At 36.0% G+C, this 26,976-nt stretch overlaps 1 protein-coding gene and 1 pseudogene across 1 annotated transcript in view; one reads left to right on the forward strand and one right to left on the reverse strand.

The window, feature by feature from the left end:
• The window catches only part of DACH2 (dachshund family transcription factor 2), an 813,807-nt gene that overhangs the window by 74,341 nt on the left and 712,490 nt on the right, over positions 1-26,976 (reverse strand). Inside the window, exons 7-8 of the mRNA XM_087860071.1 lie at positions 24,569-24,704; positions 21,535-21,618 (exon numbers count right to left, since the gene is read on the reverse strand). Coding sequence (XP_087716197.1) covers positions 21,535-21,618; positions 24,569-24,704 — 220 coding nt within the window. The remainder of the gene's footprint in view (positions 1-21,534; positions 21,619-24,568; positions 24,705-26,976) is intronic.
• On the forward strand, positions 18,475-18,604 carry LOC148106910 (U4 spliceosomal RNA; annotated as a pseudogene).

Raw genomic sequence — 26,976 nt, forward strand, 5'->3', positions numbered from 1 at the left:
CCCTAATCTGGGAAGGAAACAAGCATTTGTGTCCAAGAGGCAGAGAGGAAACCTTCAAAAACCAATAAAAATAGGCCAACACTCTCGCATATATAGTAACCCTTGCTAATCTTACCGCCAAGGGAGCAATGCTGAGAGCAATATGATGACACTAAATACATATCTTTCAGTAGTTACTCTCAATGTGAATGGCCTAAATGCTCCCATGAATTGGCACAGGGTTGCAGATTGAATACAAAGACAGGACCCATCCATTTGTTGTCTACAAGATACTCATTTTGAACCTAAAGTCACCTCCATATTGAAAATGAGGGGATGGAGAACCATTTTTCATGCCAGAGGACCTCAAAAGAAAGCTGGGGTTGCAATTCTCATATCAGACAAATTAGATTTTAAACAAAATAATAAAGTAGGAGATGTAGAGGGACACTATATCATATTTAAAGTGTCTTTCCAACAAGAAAATCTAACAATTATAAATATCTATGCCCCCAACATGGGAGCAGCCAACTACATAAGTTAGTTTTAACCAAAATAAAGAATCATATTGATAATAATACATTAATAGGAGATCTTAACATTCCACTCTCAGCAGTGGAGAGATCATCTAAGCAGAAGATCAATAAAGAAACAAGAGCTTTGAATGACACATTCGTAGATATATACAGAACATTCCACTCTAAAACAACAGAATACTCATTCTTCTCGAATGCACATGGAATTTTCTCCAAAATACACTACATACTGGGTCACAAATCAGGTCTCAGCCAATACCAAAAGATTGACATTATTCCCTGTATGTTATCAGACCACAATGCCTTGAAACGAACTCAGTCACAAGAAAAAAAAGTTGGAAGGAATTCAAACACTTAGAAGTTAAAGAACATCCTGCTAAAGAATGATTGGGTCAAACAGGAAACTAAAAAAAACTTAAACAATTCATGGAAGCTAATAAGAATGGAAAACAGTGGTCCAAAACCTATGGGATATTGCAAAGGTGATCCTAAGAGGGAAATACATAGCCATCCAAGCCTCTCTCAGAAAATTAGAAAAATCCCAAACGCACAAGCTAACCCTACACCTAAAGGAGCTGGAGAAAGAACAGTAAATAAAACCTAAACCAAGCAAGAGATGAGAACTAATAAGGATTAGACCAGAGACCAATGAAATAGAAGCCAGAAAAATAGTAGAATAGATCAATGAAACTAGGAGCTTGTTCTTTGAAAGAATTAATAAGATCGATAAACCTCCAGCCAGACTTATCCAAGAGAAAGGAGAAAGGACCCAAATCAATAAAATCATTAATGAAAGAGGAAAGGTCATGACTAACACCAAGGAAATAGAAGGATTTATTAGAAATTATTACCAGCAACTGTTTGCCAACACATTAAGCAATGTGGAAGAAATGGATGCCTTCATGGAAACTTACAAACTACCGACTGAAACAGGAAGAAATAGACAATCTGAATAGACCAATAGCCAGTAACAAAATTGAAGCAGTAATCAAAAACCACCCAAAAAACAAGAGTCGAGGGTCAGGTGGCTTCCCAGGGGAATTCAACCAAACATTTAAAGAAGAAATCATACCGATTTACTGAAGCTGTTTCAAAAAATAGAAACAGAAGGAAAACTTCCAAACTCATTCTATGAGGCCAGCATTACCCTGATCCCAAAACCAGGCAAAGACCCCATCATAAAGAAGAATTACATACCAATATCCCTGTTGAACATGGATGCCAAAATACTCAACAAGATCCTAGCTAATAGAATCCAACAGTACATTAAAAGGATTAATCACCACAACCAAGTGGGATTTATTCCTGGGATGTAAGGGTGGTTCAACATTTGGACATCAATCAACCTGCTAGATCACATTAATAAAAGAAAAGACAAGAATGATATGATCCTCTCAGCTGATGAAGAAAAAGCATTTGACAAAATACATCTTTTCCTGATTAAAACTCTTTAGAATTTAGGGATACAGGGGGCATTCCTCAATATCATAAAAACCATCTATGAAAAGTCCACAGTGACTATCATTCTCAATGGGGAAAAGCTCTCAGCTTTTCCCTTAAGGTCAGGAACACGACAGGGGTGCCCACTCTCATCGCTATTGTTCGACATAGTGCTAGAAGTCCTAGCATCAGCAATCAGACAACAAAAAGAAATAAAAGGCATTCAAATTGGCAGAGAAGTCAAACTCTCTCTTCACAGATGACATGATACTTTATGTGGAAAATCCAGAAGACTCCACCCCCAAATTACTAGAACTCATTCAACAATTCAGCAATGTAGCAGTATACAAAATCAATGCACAGAAATTAGTTGCTTTTCTATACATTAACAATGTAAGTGTACAAAGAGAAATTAAGGAATTGATTCCATTTACAACAGCACCAAAACCCATAAAATACCTAGGAATAAACCTAACCAAAGATGTAAAAGATCTATACTCTAGAAACTACAGAACCTTATGAAAGAAATTGAGGAAGACACAAAAAGATGGAAAAACATTCCATGCTCATGCATTGGAAGAATAAACATTGTTAAAATGTCCACCCTGTCCAGAGCAGTCTACACTTTCAATGCCATTCCTATTAAAATACCATTCACATTTTTCTAGGAGCCTGAACAAATAATCCTAAAATTTTTATGGAACAAAAAAAAACCCTGAGTTGCCATGGAAATGTTGAAAAAGAAAAACAAAACAGGGGGCACCACAATGCCTGACTTCAAGCTATATTACAAACCTGTGATCACCAAGACGACATGGTATTGGCACAAAAACAGATACATAGACCAGTGGAACAGAACAGACACTCCAGAAAGGGACCCTCAACTCTATGGTTAACATTTTTAACAAATCAAAATTAAAAGTTGGAAACAAAAAATCCAAACATTTCAATTTAAAAATGGAAAAAGTATTTAAATAGATATTTCTCCAGAAAAGATATGCAAATGGATAATAAATTCCTCAAAAGATGCCCCAAGTCATTATTCATCAAGGAATGAAAATGAAAACCACAAGTTAATACTTCATATCCACTAGAATGGCTATAACCAAAAAGGAAAATAATAATAAGTATTCGAAAGGATAGGGAAAAACTGGAACCCTTACATTGCTGGTAGGAATATAAAATTCTGTAGCCACCTTGGAAAACAGTGTGGCAGTTCCAGAAGTGATTAAATGGAAGGTTACATGACCCAGCAATTCTACTCTTATGACCCAGCAATTCTACTCATAAGTATGTACACAAGAGAAATAAAAATATAAATGAATACAAAAAATTACACAAACATTTATAGTAGTATTATATGTAATAGCCAAAAAATGAAAACATTCCAAATGTCCATCTACTGATGAATGGATAAACAAAATGCAGTATATCCGTAGACTAGAATAATATTAGAGATAAAAAAGAAATAAAGTAATGATTCATTCTACATCATAGATGAACCTTGAAATCATATAAGTGAAAGAAGCAAGACACAAAAGGGCACATATTGTATCAGTCCATTTTAAATATCCAGATTAGGCAAATCCATAGATAAATATCAGATTAGTGGTTTCCAGAGGTTGAGGGAAGGGGGATGGGCAGTGACAATTAATAGGTACAATAGATTGGTTTGTTTGTTTGTTTTGGTTTATGAATATGTTCTTAAGTTAGATAGTAGGGATGTTTCCACAACCTTGATAATATGATAAAAAACACTAAATTTCACACTTTAAATGGGTGAGCTCTGTTATATATGTGGTGCATCTCAATTTTGTTTAAAAAAATGAAGGAAAGGTAGACTTCTGCCTCCAAAAGATGGAGTAGATACATATTTTTTCCTATTCCTCCCTCTAAGTACCACTAAAACCTCGGGACATTTTCTGTATAAAACGTAAGAACACTCTGAAAAAGTACAGAGGAAAGAAGATCAGTTAGTGACAGTGGAAGCTAGAGAATAACACAAAAGTGATATCCCTGACCTTTCCTTTTGTCTCATCTCTCCCTGACTGAATAATAGAAAAGACAGCAGTTCAGAAACACCAATTGGCATGCACATGCAAGTGTGCATGCACACACACACACACACACACACACACACACACACAATCCCCAAGAAAAGCAAGTTTTCTCTAACCAAAAGATCAGGAATGGGTAGTTTAGCAATACTAAAAACTTAGACAACTACTTTACTTCAAACAAATATTCTAGAAAAACCTATAGTCCCATCCCCACCATACCAGCAAAGGCCAAGTGGAAAACTTAAACTTCACACTTGCCAGGCTGTAATTAGTTGTGCCAAGGGCTTTCAAACTCTTCCCCCCTCTATCCAGCAAAGATGGTGTCAGAGAAGAAGGCTCAGTGGAGATTCAGGCATGCTTAGCAGTAATGAGACCACCCGGCCCCTGCGAACACACAGTGTCAGTGGAGACTACATGGAAAGCTTAGACTTCCATCTTCTAACCAGTACCTTTCACCTTCCTACCTGGGGTGGTATCAGACAAAAGATACTGGAAAATCAAGACTGTCACCACTGCCAGGTGGGAATGAAGCTACCTGCTCCAGCAGTGTGAGGCAAGGCCATATGGGAGAGTGGTAACCCCTTCCAGACAACGTGGTATCAATAGAATGAAGAGCCTTAACTCCTTCTCCCACCCAACGGTAACTTAGTACCACTTTATCCCAGGGTATCAATGGAAACAAAGTGGAGAATCTGGACTCCCAACCACACTTGGTAAAAATGATGCAGACTTGCCTCCATTAGTCCACCGGAGCTGTGTCAACAGAGGTCAAAGAAAATTCAAGATTTAAATAAGATCCAGAGTCTCATAATACTTAAATTTTCTAGGTGACAATTACAAAAAATAACTTGTAAAACCAAGAAACCCAGAATATCTCAACTTGAATGACAAATGAAAATGAACAATCACCAACACTAAGATTTCACAGATATTATAACTTTCTAAAAAGGATTTTAAAGTGGTAATTATAAAAAAATTCTTCAATAGACAATTACAAAGATACATGAAAGAATAGAAAATATCAGTAAGAAGCAGAAAGAGCAAAAAAAAAAAAATTCAAGAGGCAGCAAATGAATATTTCACTACTAAAAACACAATAACCAAAACTCAATGGATAGGCTCAATGGAAATAATGGAGAGGTTAGAGGAAATAATCAGTGGATTTCAAGAGAGAAAAATAGAAATTACCTAATCTGAAAAAGATGGAGAAAGTTCACTTAAAAAAAAAGCAGCAAAAGAATGAGCTACACACACACACACACACACACACACACACACACACACACACACACACACACACTCCCCAAGAAAAGCAAGTTTTCTCTAGCCAAAAGATAGGAATGGGTAGTTTAAGAATGAGTCCCAAGTATCTGGGACTATATCAAAGATCCAACATTTGTGTCATTGGGCTCTCAGGGAAGAAGAAAGAAAGCAAGGCTAAAAAGCTACTCAAAGAAATAAGGTCTGAAAACCTCCCAAATTTCTCAAAACATAAACTAACAGATTCAAGACTCTGAGTAAATTCCAAAAAGAATATATCCAAAGAAATCTTCACCAGACACATCATAGTCAAACTTTAAAACTAATGACAAAGAAAATCTTGAAAGTAGTCAGAGGATAACAACCAATTACTTATTGAAGGAAAAGCAATTTATTTATTTATTTATTTATTTATTTATTTATTTATTTATTTATTTATTTATTTAAATGTTTCAAGTTTTTATTTAAATTCTAGTTAACATGTAGTGTAATATTAGTTTCAGGAGTAGAATTTAGTGGTTCATCACTTACATATAACACCTAGTGATCATCACAAGTACCCTCCTTAATACCCATCGTCAATTTAGTCCATCCCCCCACCTATTTTCCCTCCAGCAACCCTCAGTTTCTTCTCTATTGTTAAGAGTCTATTATGGTTTGCCTCTTTCTCTCTCTCTCTCTCTTTTTACTTTCCCTATGTTTGTCTGTTTTGTTTCTTAAACTCTACATATGAGTGAAATAAAATGGTATTTGTCTTTCTCTGACTGACTTATTTCACCTAGCATAATACAGCCTATCTCCATCGATGTCATTGCACATGGCAAGATCTCATTCCTTTTTATGGCTGACTAATAGACATATATGTATGTATTTGTATATATCTGTGTATATATATATACATATATAGTGTGTGTGTGCATATATATGTGTGTGTATATATATGTGTGTGTGTGTGTATAGCACACACACACACATATATTGTGTATGTGTATACAATACATCAGGGTGCATATGCATGCCCCTCTGATCAGTATTTTTGTATCCTTTGGGTAAATATATAGTAGGGAAATTGCTGGGTCGTAGGGTAGTTCTATTTCTAACTTTCTAAGGAACCTCCATACTGTTTCCCAGACTGACTGCACCAGCTTGCATTCCCACCAAGAGTGTAAGAGGGTTCGTCTTTCTTTGCATCCTCACCAACATCTGTTGTTTCCTGTGTGGTTAATTTTAGACATTCTGACACGTGTGAGGTGGTATCTCATCGTGTTTTTTTTTTTTTAAGGATTTTATTTATTTATTTATTTATTTGAGAGAGAGAGAGAACGAGCATGAACAGAGAGAGAGGAAGAGGCAGAAGCATACTCCCTACTGAGCAGGGAGCCTGATGCAGGGCTCAATCTCAGGACCCTGAGATAATGACCTGAGTCAAAGGCAGACAGATGCTTAACCAACTAAGCCCCCAGGCAGCCTTCATTGTGGTTTTGATTTGTATTTCCTTGATGATGAGTGATATTGAGCATCTTTATATGTGTCTGTTAGTTATTTGTATGTCTTCTTCAGAAAAAACTATCTATTCATGTGCTCTGCCATTTCTTAACTGGATTATTTGTTTTTTGGGTGTTGAGTTTGATAAGTTCTTTATAGATTTTGAATACTAACCCTTTATCAGATATGTCATTTTCAAATGTTGTCTCCAATTCTGTAGGCTGCCTTTTAGTTTTGTTGATGGTTTCCCTCACTCTGCAGAAGATTTTTATCTTGAAGAAGTCCCAGTAGTTCATTTCGGCTTTCGTTTCCCTTGCCACAGGGGACTTATTTAGAAAAAAAAAACAAAACTTGCTTCAGTAGATGTCAGAGAAGTTATTGCCTGTGGTCTTTTCTAGTATTTTTATAATTTAGGTCTCATATTTAGGTCGTTCATCCTTACTGAATTTATTTTTGTGTGTGGTGTAGCACAAATGGTCTGGTTTCATTCTTCTGCATATTGCTGTCCAGTTTTCCCAGAACCATTTGGTGAAGAGACTGTCTTTTTTCCATTGGATACTCTTTCCTGCTTTGTCAAAGATTAGTTGACCATATAGCTGTGGGTGCATTACTGGATTTTCTATTCTATTCCATTGATCTATGTTTCTGTTTCTGTGCCAGTACCATAGTGCAGCAGATGACTACAGCTTTGTAATATAGCTTGAAGTCCAGAATTCTGATGCCTCCAGCTTTGCTTTTCTTTTTCAAGATTGCTTTGGCTATTCAGGGCCTTTCGTGGTTCCATACAAAATTTAGGATTATTTGTTCTAGCTCTGTGAAAAATGCTGGTGGTATTTTGACAGGGATTGCATTAAATGTGTAGATCGTTTTGAGTAGTATAGACATTTTAACAATACTTGTTCTTCCAATCTACAAGCATGGAATATTTTTCCATTTCTTTGTGTCATCTCCAATTTCTTTCATAAGTTTTTTATACTGTTCAGAATACAGATCTTTTACCTCTTTGGTTAGGTTTATTCCTAGGTATCTTATGGTTTTGGTGCAACTGTAAATGGGATTGATTCATCAATTTATCTTTCTGCTGCTTCATGATTGGTGTATAAAATGCAAAAGTTTTCTGTACATTGATTTTGTATCCTGTAACTTTTCTGTATCTGTATATCACTTCAAGTACTTTTTGGTGGAGTCTTTTGTGTTTTCTACATGGAGTATCATGCCATCTATGATTAGTGAATGTTTGACTTTTCCTTGCTGATTTGGATGCCTTTTATTTCTTTTTGTTGTCTGATTACTGAGGCTACGACTTCCAGTACTATGTTTAATAACAGTGATGACAGTGGCATCCATGTCTTGTTCCTGACCATAGAGGAAAAGCTCTGTTTTCCCCTATTGAGGATGATATTACCTGTGCATTTTTTTTGTATATGGCCTTTATGATACTGTATTACGTTTCCTCTATCCTTATTTCTTGAAGGTTTTTATCAAGAATAAATGTTGTGCTTTGTCAAATGCTTTTTCTGCATCCATTGAGAGGATCATATGGTTCTTTTTTTTTAAACTAGAAATTCTCAATTATATAATCACAAAAAGAAGGAAGAGATCTGTCAGTTTGGCCTTTGGGATGAGCAACAACAAAAACACACCAACATTAAAATAAAACAACTGTTATAAAACATCAGACGAAAACAGCCAGAGAATTGGCAGGACAACCAGGTGCAATATACAAAATTTTTCTTCAGGTTTATAAGGGATAGCTCAAAAAATAAATAATTTGCATTAGTCTTTAACAATGCAGATATTAATATTACCCCTTATATATTTTTTTATTTTAATGTTTTTTTATTATATTATGTTAGTCACCAAACAGTACATCCCTGGTTTCTGATGTAAAGTTCGATGATTCATTAGTTGCCTATAACACCAAGTGCACCATGCAATACGTGCCCTCCTTACTACCCATCACCAGCCTATCCCATTCCCCCACACCCCTCCCCTCTGAGGCCCTCAGTTTGTTTCTCATAGTCCATAGTCTCTCATGCTTCATTCCCCCTTCTGATTACCCCCCTTTCTTCTTCCCTTTCTTCCCTACCGAACTTCCTAGTTCCTATGTTCCATAGATGAGAGAAATCATATGATAATTGTCTTTCTCTGCTTGACTTATTTCACTTAGCATTATCTCCTCCAGTGCCGTCCATGTTGCAGCAAATGTTGAGAACTCATTCTTTCTGAAAGCTGAGTAATATTCTATTGTATATATGGACCACAACTTCTTAATCCAGTCATCTGTTGAAGGGCATCTCAGTTCCTTCCACGATTTAGCTAATGTGGACAATGCTGCTATGAACATTGGGGTGCATATGGCCCTTCTCTTCACTACGTCTGTATCTTTGGGGTAAATACCCAGTAGTGCAATGGCTGGGTCATAGGGTAGCTCAATTTTTAACTTTTTAAGGGAACTCCACACTATTTTCCAGAGTGGCTGCACCATCTTGCATTCCCACCAACAATGTAGGAGGGATTCCCTTTCTCCACATCCCCTCCAACAATTGTTGTTTCTTGCCTTGTCTATTTTTGCCATTCTAACTGGTGTAAGATGGTATCTTAGTGTGGTTTTGATTGGAATTTCCCTGATGGCTAATGATGTTGAACATTTTTTCATGTGTCTGTTAGCCATTTGTATGTCTTCATTGGAAAAGTGTCTGTTCATATCTTCTGCCCATTTTATGATTTGTTTACTTGTTTCTCATGTATTGAGTTTGAGAAGTTCTTTGTAGATCTTGCATACCAGTCTTTTATCTGTAGCATCATTTGCAAATATATTTTCCCATTCCGTGGGCTGCCTCTTAGTTTTTTGGACTGTTTCCTTGGCTGTGCAGAAGCTTTTTATCTTGATGAAGTCCCACAAGTTCATTTTTTCTTTTGTTTCTCTTGCCTTTGGAGATGTGTCATGAAAAAGGTTCTTTGGCCAATGTCGTAGAGGTTGCTGCCTATGTTCTCCTCTAGAATTTTGTTGGATTCCTGTCTCACATCGAGGTCTTTCATCCATTTGGAGTTTATCTTTGTGTGTGGTGTGAGAGAGTGGTCAAGTCTCATTCTTTTGCATGTAGCTGTCCAATTTTCCCAGCACCATTTATTGAAGAGACTGTCTTTTTTCCTCCAGACGTTTTTTCCTACTTTATCAAAGATTAGTTGCCCAAACAGCCAAGGGTCCATTTCTGGGTTCTCTATTCTGTTCCATTGGTCTATGTGTCTGTTTTTGTGCCAGTACCATGCTGTCTTTGTGATCACAGCTTTGTAGTACAGCTCGAAATCCAGCATTGTGATGCCTCCAGCTTTGTTTTTACTTGTCAACAGTTCCTTGGAGATTCGGGGCTTTTTCTGGTTCCATACAAAGTTAAGGACTATTTGTTCCAGTTCTTTGAAAAATGTCATCAGTATTTTGATCGGGAAGCACTGAAAGTGTAGATTGCTCTGGGTAGCATGGACATTTTAACTATGTTAATTCTTTCAATCCATGAGCATGGAATGTTTTTCCATCTTTTTTGTCTTCCTCAATGTCTTTAAAGAGTGATTTAGTTTCTAGAATATAGATTCTTTACGTCTCTGGTTAAGTTAATTCCAAGGTAACGTATGGTTTTTGGTGCTATTGTAAATGGGATGAATTCCCTAATTTCTCTTTCTTCAGTCTAATTATTCGTATATAGAAATGCAACTGATTTCTGAGCATTCATTTTGTATCTCGCCACATTACTGAATTGCTCTATAACTTTAATAGTTTGGGCGTGGATTCTTTTGGGTTTTCCATATAGAGTATCATGTCATCTGCAAAGAGAGACATTTTGACTTCTTTGCCGATTTTGATACCTTTTATCCCTTTTTGTTGTCTGATTGCTGTTGCAAGGACTTCTAGTACTATGTTGGATAATAGTGGCGAGAGTGGGCATCCTTGTCGAGTTCCTGATCTTAAGGGAAGGGCTTCCAGCTTTTCCCCATTGAGAATGATATTTGTTGTAGGCTTTCCATAGACGGTTTTTATGAGATTGAGGAATGTACCTTCTATTCCTACACTCTGAAGGGTTTTAATCAGGAAAGGATGCTGTATTTTGTCAAGTGCTTTTTCTGCATCAATTGAGATGATCATATGGTTCTTGAGTCTTTTCTTGTTGATATGATGTATCACGCTGATCGATTTAAGAATGTTGAACCATGCTTGCATCCCAGGGATGAATCCCACTTTGTCATGATGGATAATCTTTTTAATGTACTGTTGGATTCTATTAGCCAGGATCTTGTTGAGGGTTTTGGCATCCATATTCATTAGGGACATCGGTCTGTAATTTTCCTTTTTGATGGGGTCTTTGCCTGGTTTGGGGATCAAGGTAATATTGGCCTCATAGAATGAGTTTGGTAGCTTTCCTTCTGTTTCTATTTTTTGAAATAGCTTTAGGAGAATAGGTATTATTTCTTCTTTGAATGTTTGGTAGAATTCCCTAGGAAAACCGTCCAGGCCTGGAGTTTCGTTATTTGGAGGGTTGCTTATCACTGCTTCAATCTCTTCATAATTAATTGGCCTGTTTAAAAAATCAATTTCTGGGGCGCCTGGGTGGCACAGCGGTTTGGCGCCTGCCTTCGGCTCAGGGCGTGATCCCGGCGTTATGGGATCGAGCCCCACATCAGGCTTCTCCTCTATGAGCCTGCTTCTTCCTCTCCCACTCCCCCTGCTTGCGTTCCCTCTCTCGCTGGCTGTCTCTATCTCTGTCAAATAAATAAATAAAATCTTTAAAAAAAAATAAAAAAAATAAAAAAATAAAAAATCAATTTCTTCCTGCTTCAGTGTTGGTAGTTTATAGGTTTCCAGGAAGGCCTCCATCTCTTCCAGATTGCTTAATTTATTGGCATATAGCTGTTGATAAAAGTTTCTAATAATCCTTCCAATTTCATTGATGTTGGTTGTGACCTCTCCTTTTTCATTCACAATTTTATTAATTTGGGTCCTTTCTCTATTCTTTTGGATAAGTCTTGCCAGTCTGTCAATTTTATTGATTCTCTCAACGAACCAGCCTCTAGTTCTGTTGATCTGCTCTACTGTACTCCCGGTTTCTAATTCATTGATTTCTGCTCTAATCGTGGTCAACTGCTTCCTCGTGTGTGGATTAGGCCTGTCCCTCTGTTGCTGTTCCAGCTTCTTGAGGTGAGAATATAAAAACTGCATTTTAGATTTTTCTATTCTTTTGAGTGAAGCTTGGATGGCTACGCATTTCCCCTTAGGACTGCCTTTGCAGTATCCCATAGGTTTTGGACTGTTGTGTTTTCATTCTCGTTGGTCTCCATAAATTGTTTAAATTGATTTTTGATTTCCTGGTTTATCGAGTCATTCTTGAGCAGTATGGTTCGTAGTCTCCAAGTGTTTGAGTTTCTTCCAAATTTTTTCTTGTGGTTGAGTTCCAATTTCAGGGTGTTGTGGTCTGAGAATAAGCAGGGAACAATTTCAGTCTTTTGGTATCAGTTGAGACCTGTTTTGTGACCCAGAATATGGTCTATTCTTGTGAATGTGCCATGGGCATTAGAATAGAATGAGTATTCTTTGGTTCTGGGGTGTAGTGTTCTACATATATCTATGAGGTCCAACTCGTCGAGTATGGCATTCAAAGCCCTTGTTTCTTTGCTGCTTTCTTACTTAGGTGATCTGTCTATTGCTGATAGTGGAGTGTTGAGGTCCCCTACGATTAGTATATTTTTATCGATATGTCTCTTTATTGTGGTTAAGAGTTGGCTTGTGTATCTTGCTGCCCCCCTCTTGGGGGCATATATATTTATAATTGTCATATGCACTTGTTGGATACATCCTTTAAGAATAATATAGTGCCCTTCTGTGTCTCTAACTATAGTCTTTAGTTCAAAATCCAATCTGTCTGATATGAGAATTGCTACCCCAGCTTCTTTTGAGGTCCATTGGTCTGAAAGATGGTATTCCATCCCTTTACTTTCAGTCTGAATGTATCTTTGGGTTCAAATTGAGTCTCTTGTAGACAGCAAATGGATGGGTCATGTCTTTTTATCCAATCTGCCACCCTGTGGCAGCATTCAGGCTATTTACATTGAGACTGATTATTGAGAGATATGATTTTAATGATGCCATTTTGCCAGTAAAGTCTGTGTTTCTATAGATTGTGACTTTTCGTTCTGTATCACTCTTGGAGCTTTTTTACTTTTATAAAACCCCCCTTAATATCTCCTGTAGGGCTGGTTTCGTGGTTACAAAATTGGTCAGTGACTGACAATTCTGGAAGGTTTTTATTTCTGCATCCATTCTGAATGACTGCCTTGCTGGATAGAGGGTCCTTGGCTGCATGTTTTTCTCTGAAAAAGCTTTAAAAATGCCCCCCCAACCCTTTCTCTCATTCCAGGTCTGTGTAGACAGGTCTGACTTAATTCTGATACCTTTGCCTTGGTATGTGAGAAATTTCTTTGCCCTGGCCACTTTCAATACTGTATCCTTGAATCTAATATCTGAGAATTGCACTATGATGTGATGTGGCGTATGTTTGTCGTGGTTGAACTTGGGAGGGGTCCTCTCTCCTTTGGACATGGATGTTTGTTTCCCTTGCTAGATTAGGGAAGTTTTCAGCTACAATTTGTTCAAATATCTCTTCTTGTCCTCTGTTTTTCTCCACCCCCTCGGGAATGCCAATGATTCTGACATTGGAACGTTTCATTGTGTCCGTAATCTCCCGTAACCTACATTCCTGAGTGTGGATTTTTTTGAGTCCAGATTCTATTTTAGCTTTTTCTTCTACTAACCCATCCTCCAATTCGCTGATACGTTCTTCTGCCTCATTCACCCTGGCCATCAGAGCCTCTAGTTTTGACTGCATTTGGCTCATAGAATTTTTAATTTCTGCCAAGTTCGCTCTCATTTCCACCCTTAGAGATTCTATATTCTCATTAACATGTTTGTTAATACTTTTTTCAAGTCTACACATCATCTTGACCATTGTTACTCTGAATTCCATTTCTGATAATTTGGTTATATCCATATCCATTAGTTCTGTGGCAAAGGCCACAGACTCATTGTCTTTTCTTTGCTGGAGGGATTTCTCCTTCTCGTCATTCTGATGAGGAGAGGTTGTGGGGTTGTCCAGAGCCCAAATTTTTGACTGGGACCCAGGCCATGCACCCTTGTTTTATAGGGATCTTAGGGATGTGGGCTTCTTGATTTTTCAGCCTGCCTTCTGGGGGAGGGGCCTGCCGCACTGATACTCAGGCAACCCTGTTTAGGTAGAGTCTCTGTGTCCCCTGCGAGGGGAGATGGGGATGGGCACAATGTGAGCCAATATTTCCAGGCTTTTGTTCTCTGGCGGCTTTCCCTGGTGGTTTGCTGTGCCTCTTCTGAGAGTCAGAACAGCAGTAGCCGAATCTCAGCCTCTGTCTCAGAAGAGAGGGATTGCGGACCATTCTCCACTGATGTTCTGGCCACTTTAACTCTGTTTCTGTTGGTGCTGCTCACCCCTGCAGCGTCCCACACCTGGCTTCCCAGCCCTCACTTCCAGGGCTGGCACGTCTCTGTCCCTTGTGGTTTTTTTTTTCTTTCTTTTTTTTTTAATGATTTTTTATTATATTATGTTAGTCACCATACAGTACATCCCCGGTTTCCGATGTAAGGCTCGATGATTCATTAGTTGTGTATAACACCCAGTGCACCATGCAATACGTGCCCTCCTTACTACCCATCACCAGTCTATCCCATTCCCCCACCCCCCTCCCCTCTGAGGCCCTCAGTTTGTCCTTTGTGTTTCTAACACCGCCAGCCTCCAGCTGCCCCTGCGCGCTCTGGAGATCCCGGTTTCAGTCTGGTTCCAGTGAGCACACCGGAGCTCCGTTTCAGTCTGGTGGCGCGCTCCCAGCTCACGGCTCACGGTCTTGGTCTGTTGTCTCACGGGTGCCGTCCACGAGTCCGCCAGCTCCCCCATGTCCCGGCGTCCAAACGCGGTGGCTCCCTCCCCCTTCCGTTTATCTTCCGATATCGGTGCGCGGTTTCATGGCTCCCCGCTTCGTACCTCAATACTCAGTGCTGGAGATGTTCATTTGTAGAGATCCAGATGTATCTTCCTGTGTCTCAGGCTGATTCTGTGGATGTTCATGCTGGTCTGGTACCTATCCAACTCGACTCAGGGGACCGGCTGAAAAAGGGGTCCCCTGGTCCTCTGCCATCTTAACTACCCCCCAGGATCATATGGTTCTTAACCTTTCTTTAATTTATGTGTATCACATTGATTGATTTCTGAATAGTGAACCACTCTTGTTTCCCAGGAATAAATCCCACTTGGTTGCTGTGAATAATTCTTTTAATGTATGGTTGGATTTGATTTCCTAGTATCTTGTTGAGAATTTTTGCTTCCATGTTCATTCAGGGATATTGGCCTGTAATTCTCTTCTTTAGTGGGGTTTGGTTTTGGAATCGATGTAATGCTGGCCTCATAGAATGAATTTGGATGTTTTCTTTCCATTTCTCCTATTTGGAATTATTTGAGAAGAATGTGTATTAACTATTCTTTAAATGTTTGGATGAATTCTGTTGGGAAGCCAACTGTCCCTGGACTTTTGTTTGTTGGGAGATTTGTGATTATTGATTCAATTTCTTTGCTTGTTATAGGTCTGTTCAGCTTTTGTATTTCTTCTTGTTTCAGCTTTTGTAGTTTTGAGGTTTCTAGGAATTTATCCATTTCTTCCCAGTTGCTCCATTTGTTGGCAACCAATTTTTCATAATATTACTTTATAATTGTTTGTATTTCTGTGTTGTTGTTTGTGATCTCTCCTCTCTCATTTGCGATTTTATTTATTTGGATCCTTTCTCTTTTCCTTTTAAGTCTGGCTAGGGGTTTACCAATTTTATTAATTCCTTCAGAGAACCAGCTCCTAGTTTCACTGGTCTGTTTTGCTGGAGTTTTTTCATAACATTTATTTCTGTCCTAATCTTTATTATTTCCTTTCTTCTGATGGCTTTAGGTTTCATTTGCTTTCCTTTTCTAGCTTCTTTAGGTGAAATGTTAGGTTGTGTGCTTGAGATTTTTCTTGCTTCCTGAGGTAAGCATATATTGCTGTATACTTCCCTCTTTGGTCCACTTTTGCTGCATCCCAAATATTTTGGACCATCATATTTTCATTTTCATTTGTTTCCAAGTACTTTTTAATTTTTTTCTTTAATATCTTGGTAAACCAACTCATTCTTTAGTAGAACATTCTTTACCCTGTATATATTTGTGGTCATCCCAAATTTTTTTCTTGTGGTTGACTTCAAGTTTTACACCACTGTGGCCCAAAAATAAGCATGGTATGACTTCAATCTTTTTTATTTGTTAAGGCATGATTTGTGACCCAGTGTGTGATCTATTCTGGAGAATGTCCCATGTGCACTCAAAAATACTGTGTATTCTGCTGTTTTAAGATGAAATGTTCTTTTTTTTTAAGGATTTTATTTATTTATTCGACAGAGATAGAGACAGCCAGCGAGAGAGGGAACACAAGCAGGGGGAGTGGGAGAGGAAGAAGCAGGCTCCTAGCAGAGAAGCCTGATGTGGGGCTTGATCCCATAATGCCGGGATCACGCCCTGAGCTGAAGGCAGATGCTTAACTGCTGTGCCACCCAGGTACCCCAAGATGAAATGTTCTGAATGTATCTGTTAAGGTGATCTGGTCCAGTGTGTTGCTCAAAGTCATTTTTCCTTGTTGATTTTCTGCTTCGATGATCCTCCATTGCTATAAGTGGGGAGTTAAAATTCCCTACTATTATTTTATTATTGTAAATGAGTTCCTTTATGTTTGTTATTAATTGATTTATATATTTCAGTGCTCCCAGATTGGGAGCATAAATATTTACAATTGTTAAATCTTATTGGATAGACCCCTTTATTATGACATAGAGCCCTTCTTCAACTCTTGTTACAGTCTTTGGTTTAAAATCTAATTTGCTTAATATAAGTATTGGTATTCTGGGTTTCTTTTGATGTATATTAGCATGATAAATGGTTATCTATCCCCTCACTTTCATTCTGGAGGTGTCTTTAGGTCTAAAATGAATCTTCTCTAAGTAGTATATAGATGGGTCTTTTAAAATTATTTATTCTGATACCCTATGTCTTTTGATTGGTGCATTTAATCCATTTACATTCAGAGTGACTGTTGATAGATATGAATCTAGTGTTATTTTATTACCTGCAAAATCAGTGTTTCTGGAGATTTTCTCTGATTCTTTCTAGTCTTTGCTTTTTGTCTTTCTTTACCACTCAAAGATTTGCCTTTAACGGTTCTTGCAGGGCTGATTGAGTGGTCATGAACTCTTTTATTTATTTTGTTTGTTTGTTTGTCTGGGAAAATCTTTATCTCTGCATGTATTCTGAGGGACAGCCTTCTTGGATGAAGTATTCTTGGCTGCAAATTTTTCCCATTCAACACATTGAATATACCATACCACTGTCTTCTAGCCTTGTAAGTTTCTGTGGAGATATCTGCTGCTAACCTTATTTGTCTTCCCTTATAAGTTAGGGATTTCTTTTCCCTTGGTGCTTTTAGGAGTTTTTCCTTATTTCCATATTTTGCAAATTTTACTACAATATGTCTTGGTTTTGGCCTGCTTTTGATGGGAGTTCTCTCTGCCTACTGGATTTGTATTTAGAATATATAAAGAACTCTCAAATTTTAGCAATATGAAAACAAGCAAGCCAGTTAGAAAATGGGGATAAGACATGAAGATATGTTTCAACAAAAAGGATATACAGTCAAGGGGCTCAATATCACTAGTCATTAGAGAAATGCAAATTAAAATCATAATGATGTCACTACACACACCTATGAGAACAGCTAAATTAAAAAAAAAAGGACAACACAAAATGCTGGCAAGGATGTGGAAAATGGACCACTCATATATTGCTGGTGGGAGTATAAAAATGGCCCAGCTACTCTGAATGACAATTTGGCAGTTTGTTGTAATCTAGACATTCACTTACTATGTGACCCAGCAATTGCACTTTTGGGCATTTGTCCCAGAGAAATGAAAGTTATATTACATAAACACCTATACATAGGTGTTCATAGAAGCTTTATTAATAACATGAAGAAATTGGAAACAAGATGTCCTACAATGGACGAATGGTTACACAACTACTCAGCAACAAAATGGAAAAATTAAAAACACATGCAACAATTTGGATGAATATTAAGAGAATTATGCTGAGTGAAATAAAAGCTTATCTCAAAAAGTCACATAATGTATGATTCCATTTTTAGAACATTCTTAGAATGATGGAATTATAGAGATGGAAAACAGATTAGTGGTTCTCAGAAGTCAGGGATCATGGGGTGGGGATAGACAATAAGGCATAACAGGAGAGAACCCTGTGGTGGTGGAACATGTATCGATTTGCAGTGGTGGTTACACAAATCTATACATGTGATATAATTCCATAGAAAAATACACACAGAGACATACACACTAATGGTTGTAGGTAAAACTGGTGAAATATGAATAAGGTCTATGGTTATAGCAATGTAAATTTTTTGACTTTCATATTATATTATAATTATATAAGATATTGCCATTGGGAGAAATTAGTTGAAGGAAACACAAGATTTTTCTGTATTCTTTTTGAAACTTATTGTCAATCTGCAATTGTTTCTAAATAAAAAAATAAATGAATGTAATTCAAAGAATATTTCCAAACTCTGTGCAATGAAAGTATCATAGCCAATGAGGTTTAACCAAGGCATGATTGCTAAAAGAAAATTTCCAGTGAGTATGTCCTTTTTTCCTCTCATTTCTATTTAGAATCACTGAAAAGCATAAAATGCATGAAACTGTATTTTTCACTTCCCTTTATGTATTTTAGCTTCATCATAAAGTTTATTTGTAATGATGTTTGTATTTTAGTTGGTGCAATACATTTGTCTCTCTTATTGAAGATAATATAATATTCAGAAGATATATTTTCTATTTTAACCATAGTCAATATTCATTTCCAAACACCTAAATAGTGCCATTTGGTCTGAAAGATTTAGTGTAGTATCTAACATTATCTAGGAATAAAAAGAGAAAAGCATTTGATTGAAAAGAGAACATTTAAATTATTATAGTGTCTATATATAGCCCAAGTCCTGCTCTAAACTAAAATTAGTCTATTTGCATAAAAACAAATACTTTTATTCTAGATGAGATATACTTTAGATTCTTATGATCAAAGGAAGTTAAAATTATTAGTTTTTCATCAGTAGCCTGTAGACTGATTTAAAATGTAATGGTTCAGTGGACTCAAGTCTTGGGCTTAATGATAAATATATTGTTCCACCGTTTCTATAGAATTCCAGACTTGATCAACAGTGCTTCTTGCACATGTAAAGTTATCAATAAATAAATTCAATACAAAATGAAAAATATCAAAAACCTTTATTCCTGCTAGCAGCTTGGGAGACCACTGGCTGCCATGGGAAGAGGATCTTACTTTGTGCCTTTGTTTCCACATGGTTTAAACTACAGTGAGTAGTCACAACTGCTCTACTTTAAAGAATTCCAGAACTGACTGCTAAAAGCCATGTAACACAATGTTATAACATGCAATTGATTTACTCAATTTGTTTGACAAAGTCTGTGGAAAAGTAAAATCAAAGCCTTCTCTTAACTGATCAGTCAGTTGAGTCAAAATACTCGAGTCAATACTAAAATACCAATTTTGGTAAGTCATTTTGGACATAGTCTAAATGGACATCACTGACAAGAAAGCCCAGACTAACAGAGGTGGAAATGTCTGCATATGAAAATTCAAGGGGAAATGTAAATTATTGAGACATGTATTACCGTCTCTCAGTTTTACAAGGTACAGCAAGAGGTGGGCTGCATGAAGCTTACTCTAATGGTAATTCTTCATTTTTCTGAAATTTCCACATAATAGCAAAACTGGCATTTTATAATTTCCAAAGCTATAAATCATTTTTTAAATCATGATGATATTACTCAAAACAGATGTGAAAACATATGTTTGCCATAGGTGTATAAACTGCTTACTTGTCATATTTAATAATGTTGAGACTTCTACTTTAACTTCGTTTCCTCTTAATAACTCAAATCTATTGAAGAAAATATATTTTATCTTAATATCACATATATAACTGGTAGAATTTGACATCAAAAATCTCATTTTAAAGAAAGCTTTCCACTATAACCTTGATGCAGTTTAATATGCCACTCCTATCTATTAATGTCCTCATCAGAATGTGTGACCAACCTATTTGATTGAAATGAGTAAAACTGCCATTTCACAGCTAGAGATTCAGAAATGCCAGTACATACTACTGTGTATTTTATGAAAATCAGTTACTGTACATCCGTACTAGTGCTCCAGCTCATTTTTCATAAGACACAGTAGTGTGTACTTGAACATTGCAGCACACAGGCCAGCCCTAAATGCCATTTTGACTTATGGGGCTTGCAGTTTTGATAGAATCACATGCATCATGTACAGCTTGAGATTTTCCTAGAAAAGTTGTTTTACTACCACACTGTCCTTCAAACGGTCATGACTTGGTGGTAAAGAGGTCTCAGGAACAAATTGTTGCTGGGTTAAGAATGAAATTTCATCTTTAACTAGAATTCCATTACCCGTATAAGAGGTTGGGTATTTTAATATACTAAAACTGGCTTCTTCCATTCTGGCAAGTATTCTGAAATCAATCATTTACATCTTGGAGCCCCAGAGGGTATAGCCTTTCAGCGTTTGGATAAGAAATGACTAAACATGTGGCAAGGAAACCAACCATGGATCAATGAAATTAAAATCATACATTATTCCAAATTCTAACTAAAACGTTCATCTATGTAATTAGGAAGGAAGCTCAGTCTAGAGAAGAAAGATAAATTTCTCCATTAACTCTTCAGTTCATGGAGTCTTTTTTCTATATATTATGAGTATCTTTAGTAGAGATAGAAAAATACACCCTATACTGAAGTACAAACAAGCGATTTGGTAATCTGATAAATTACATATTAGCTTATGCTCTTTAGAGTTACTGTTTAACTCACAACGGCAGACATAATGTATAGCCTATAACATATGCCAATATGTTTTCTTTTTCTCCTATCTTTTAGCCTTTTAAACAAAGTTGTACTCAGTTTTCATGTCAAGATAGCATGACTTTGAAATAGCATGACTTTGAAATTCTTACTCTTCCTACCTTCTTTAAACTGATATCCTAAGAAAAAACTGGATACTGTGCAGAGATGATCCATGTAACTCAGTGGATCAAAAACTAGATTGGCATCATATCTATCAACATTCTAGGTAAATACTTGGTTGGAGTAACTTGCTAAGCTTTCACTTGAAATGCCCAAATAAGCATATATTTTAAAAATCTCTTTTGGTGGTTGGGGTGATATCTTTTCTCCATGACAGCAACTCAGGTTTTCAAATGTAACTATCAAATGGTGAGTCGTTCAAACATAGTTAACCAAGTGCATATATAATAAAATGAGAGTCAGAAGTTTCTGATCAGGCATAAAATGAAGTTTCCAGCCACAGGCACAGAAAAACTTCAGGATGTTATTAATTTATTAACATTAAATAAACAAGCTTCAGGTAAACATATTTTTTTTTACTAATAAAAGAATTTATCTGAAGCCAGTATAAATCTATTCTGTTTAGGAAAGGTGGATGCAATATACAGCACTGGCATGTTAATTCAGTTACTATCTAATATTTGTGTGTCCATCAAATAAGCAAAAGTCATTTCACCTTTATTATCCCTTTGGAATTTTTTGATGGTTGGTCCATTATCTTGATCAACAATTAGTTCCTCTCTATTGTTGGACATCATAGCTATAAATAAAAGAAAAAAAACTGAGTAATTTTCTTGCAAAACACTCAAAATAAAGGTAGAAAATTATTATATAAATAGCTATTTTACTCCAATAACAACTAACATGAATTGTATACATCTCTATTTCTGAAACCGTGGAATCATTTGTGTTGGTTTGATGATTATATAATTTAAAGATCAAGAAGCTACTCAATCCTGTGAATTTTTTAAAATTTTTTTAAGATTTTATTTATTTATTTGATAGTGAGAGAGCACAAGTAGGCAGAGCGGCAAGCAGAAGGAGAAGAAGAGGCAGGCTCCCTGCTGAGCAGAGAACCTGATGCAGGGCTGAATCCCAGAATCCAGAGATCATGACCTGAGCTGAAGGTAGACGCTTAACCGACTGAGCCATCCAGTGCCCTAATCATGTGAATTTTTTAAGTGGGATTAATATATAGTGCGTATATAATTGCCTACATATTTTCTTTAAATCATTTTAAATGTTAAAATTCATATGCAAATTAACTATTTACCTGCATAATTAATAATCTAGTTCCCAAAATATTTCTAGAAAGAATTTATCACTTAATTTAGTGCGTTTAAAATAATTACAGATTTAACTCACTTTATAGAGGTTTTTTTTTAAAAAAATATATAACAAAATTAATAGGTGAAGTATAGCTTTCTGATAATTATAAATGCTTCTTCACAAAATATTTATATTGAAAGAAAATAAACATGCCAATTTTCATGGTTTATCATTTAATTCTCTTTTGTTATATTTTATTAAAACATTATGCTGCTAAGGGCGTCTGGGTGGTTCAGTCGGTTAAGCGTCTGCCTTTGCCTCGGTTCATGATCCCAGGGTCCTGGGATAGAGCCCCACACTGGGCTCCCTACTCAGTGGGGAGCCTACTTCTCCTTCTCTTCCTTGCATTTGCTCTCTCTCATTATCTCTATCTCTCTCTATCAAATAAATAAATAAAATCTTTAAAAAACATATTGCTCCATATTTTTTTCCTTTATAGACAATCTCACTATCATGCTTAGATATCTGGGAATGTGCATAGACAGCCTAATTACTGCCAGTGGAATTAGAAATGTTTTATGTGGTTAATATATTTTTTAGAAAATTACATTGCTTTAGAAATATTTGATTTTACTTCTAAGTGTAAGATACCATTCCTTTACAACATATCTATCACATAATATATTTCCCTACGTGTTTTGCTCTTAGCCAGCCCTCAATAAATAATTCTCTCTCTCCCTTTTCTCTCTCCCCCACCCCTCATCAATACAAAGATTATCCTGATGGAATAATGTGTGTTTTGTTTTCTTGATTCTTTAATGGTCATCTGGCTATATCTGCTTGTCTTGCTCAGACTCCCTTAAATCAGTTGCACACAGTGTTGTAACAACCAGGTAGTCTGTGTCCAAAAGCTGTGATAAAGAAAAGCTAGAAGACCTGTCACCTCTTCCAGGAATTAAACTTACTCCCTTAGGGCCACTAACCTCAAGTTCTAGCTCAGTGGTTCTTAACACTGGCTGCACATTAGGATCTCATGAGGAGACACTGAAAATCAAAACAAAACAGTCCTGCCAGACTCTGTTCCAGACCAGGTAAATCAGACTCTGAGCATGTAACCCGGGCATCCAGATTTGTAAATGCTCCATGAGTGATTATAATGGAGAGCCAGATTTGAGACTCTTTGGGCTTACTATGAACCACAAACAATATATAATATTGAAAGGTTAAATGAGACTCGGATGAATTTCCAGAAGGCAGAAATAATTTTCATCCTTTCCCAGCACAAATAAAGAAACTAACACCTCTGTTAATCCCTCAAATTCCTCTCCTGCCCGAAAAACAAAAACAAAAACAATAAGCAAAAAAAACATATTTTGGAAAGGTTTAAGGCAATCACTATTATGAAATATAAAAACTTAGAGTTCATTTAAAGGACGTCCTTATAGAGTAAGACTAAAAGAGAAACAGAAACCATTTTTTCCTAGAGGAAATCGATATTTAGGAAATCGATTGTGTCGATACAACAGATTAATAAAGATTTTACTTATCTCATTTGGTTCATAATTATTATATACTAAATGAGAATTTGTTACAACTGGGTGCACTTGGTAACATCTGTATACCTGAGTAAAATCAGACAGCTAAAGATAATAAGCAATCAAGGTAAAGCCACACAGACAAAAAATAGTGCTTATCCCTCACATTTCCTTAGCACTTTAATCTTCTGAAGTGTTTGTCCATATTATTTCATTAGACCTCATAAAAATCCAGTGCATTAGGCCTGGCAGAAATATTTCCATATATTAGGTAAAGAAACTCACGATGGTTAAGTGACATACCCAAGGTCTCATAGCTACTGAGTGCCAGAACTGTGGCTAGATTCAAGTTTCCAATATGTCACATCACTGACAATACCATTATAGTATTTCTGGGATAGTGTCTATGGTGTAAGACTTCCGAGATAATAAAAAAAAATAAACTAAGGGAAAACATCTTAAATATTTTTTATCTAAATTATTGAGATTGTAGCAAATTATGTCTTGGTTCACTTTTTAATCACTCTTAAATGATCAACTGTTTGAAAGATATTTTATCTTTCATTAGTCAAAGATGCTGTGAATGTAGCAAGTGATTGTATCACATGAACTGTTAAATACCAATATGTTGAACTAACATATACTCTACAAAAAATCCCATCCTATTGTTACCATGGAATCCAGTGACACAGTAAATAAAGGCCCTTCCAGAGAAGAAACTTCTAATACGTTTAGTTTCATTTTGTTGTTCAAATTGCTTCAGCAGTAAAAAATGACCACTTCAGAAAGTCATTTTTATTAAGGAGGCATCAACTCCCCCACCTTCTTTCTCCCCCTTTCTATTGACTAATGAAGAAATTCTCAAAAGAATACATTTTAATTCCTTGTTTTAGATGAGATACTTACCCATCCTCTCTGAATGATGATCCATCTGAGAAGGAGAGCTGGACACACTGCTGCTGGGGTGGGAGGAAGTCTGACTCTCAGGGTGATGATTCTCTTCTACAGAGGGAACAGGAGAAGGACTCTCTGGGATCCGTTCCTGACACAAAAGGAAACACAACAGGAAATGTCATCTGTTCATCAAGTTTTTCATGTTGTTGAGTCCATAATATTTGAAATGTTGACCTCTCACTTATCCCAAAAGCATACATGTTCATGACAGTTGGTCTTAAACGTGTATCTTTAGACAAATACATATTTTTTGTTCTTGTAAAATTAATGGGATATTATGAGGGTTAGAGAATGTGAAAAGGCTCAGTGCCATGCTGTATATATGTCAGAGTTTCAAGAAAAGTTAGTTTCCATTTCCTTTCCTAGAAAATTCATGAAGAATTATGAACATAGGTGTGCAGTGAAGATTATTGTTATTGTAAACTCTTATATTTATATATATTCCAAAGCCTGGAGCGTGATCCTACTCTCTAAGAAGATCTTTCAAAAGTAAACACTTTAGAATCTAAGAATAAAACACAAATAGTAGCATCTGGTACATACTGAGTCTTTCTGCACAAATAAAAATTATGGAAACAATATACATGCACTCTATCAGACTTTAGGAATTTATGTTGAATTCTGCCAGCAAAATGGTTTGGTAGTGATAGGACACAATGATAGGTTTTCCAAACTAACATTAAAACCTGTCAATATCAATTGCTTAGTATTATTTAGATTTTTATAGTTTTAAATAAAGAATTAGAATAAAAATAAAACATTTATTTTCCATACCTCTACAGTAACTGTTATAGTTCTCAAGACTTTTGTGATTATGAATATTGCTATAAAACTCTGAAATTATTCACTATGTTTATGCATCACAACTTGATGAATAAATCTGACAATCATTCAATTAATTTGATCACTAGAAGAACCAAATTGCTGTGTTTATGCACATATGCAATTAATGTGAGTGGGTAATAGACATGCTGGGACAGAGAATGTTTGTTCTATAAAATATTTAATTCATCCATAATAAATTTCTTAAATGTTCTAATTATCTGTAATTACAACATCAGTATTCTAGTTATCATAGCAGTAAGAATTAGTTTGTCAAATATGTGCTTGTACATTTTCAAATTGATTTTGCATGAAAGGCCTAAAATTTATAAATTCCCTAAAGAAAACTGTTGTTTGTTTAGATACAAAAGTAACAGCACAAGAGTTAAAGCTTATTATTTCATTAGTAGAAGTTAACATTTTGCAACATCTATCATTGTAGCAGGCAGAATAGTAGCAGGCAGAATAGTGGCCCCCAAAATGTCCACTCCACATCTTGATGACTGAGACCTGTGAATATGCTACATCACATGGTAAATGGATTTTTCAGATGTGATTGAGAAACTTGAGATAGATAAATTACACTTAGAGGCAGAAAGGGAAGGTCAGAGGGAGATATTATGGAAAAAGAATCAGAGATGCAAACTTTCTGACTTTGAAGATGGATGAAGGGAACCATGAGCCAAGAAATGTGGGTGGCTTCTAGAAGGTGGAAAACAAGGAAATAGATTCATCCCTGGCAGATACAGAAAGAAATGCAGCCCTGCCAACACCTTGATTTTAGCTCAGTGATACCTATGTTAGACATCCAGCCTACAGAACTGTAAGAAAATAAACTTGCATTGTTTTAAGCACTAAATGTGTCATATTTTCTTATAGCGGCAATAAAACACTAATACAATCATTAATGTAGTTTTATTTTTAAATGGTGTTTAATGTTATTGCTTAGCTTATAATTAACATTTGGTAATTTTAATAAAATGAATAGTAGAATTTGACTATATTAGCTGCAGTATTATATCCTAATTAAATACTGATAATTATAATAATTTTATGTTACACTTTAAAGATTCTATAACTGTTGTCATACCTCAAAAAAATGTTTTAAGACAGAAATATATATTTAATTCATATTTACTATACAGATAAATATCTAGTTGTAACACTACATATACAGCACAAAATAAAAAAGAAACATTTAAGCAAAGCAGAAGAAAAGAATCTAGTTTTTATTTTCTAAATAATTTCACTTGTATTCTGGAGTGATGGTATGGGGATAGATAGTAAGGTATATACAGCCCTTGTACCACATTCTTTTACTTTCTGAGAAGACCAATAGTTCATTAGTTGTGAAATTCAACTTAAACTCTCATGATTAAAAATATATTCTTTAAATAGTATATGTACACAAAAACACACCAATGCAAGGATTTTTATATATAAGGTCAAAATTAATTTTTTTTGGCTTTCACTGTTGTATAGCCTCAATGATTCTATGCCAAAATATGTATATGAAGTGTAGAACATTCAGTATTTGT

The sequence above is a fragment of the Ursus americanus genome, chromosome X (genome assembly GCF_024610735.1).
Source record: "Ursus americanus isolate L20-20 chromosome X, mUrsAme1.1.p, whole genome shotgun sequence".
NCBI lineage: Eukaryota > Metazoa > Chordata > Mammalia > Carnivora > Ursidae > Ursus > Ursus americanus.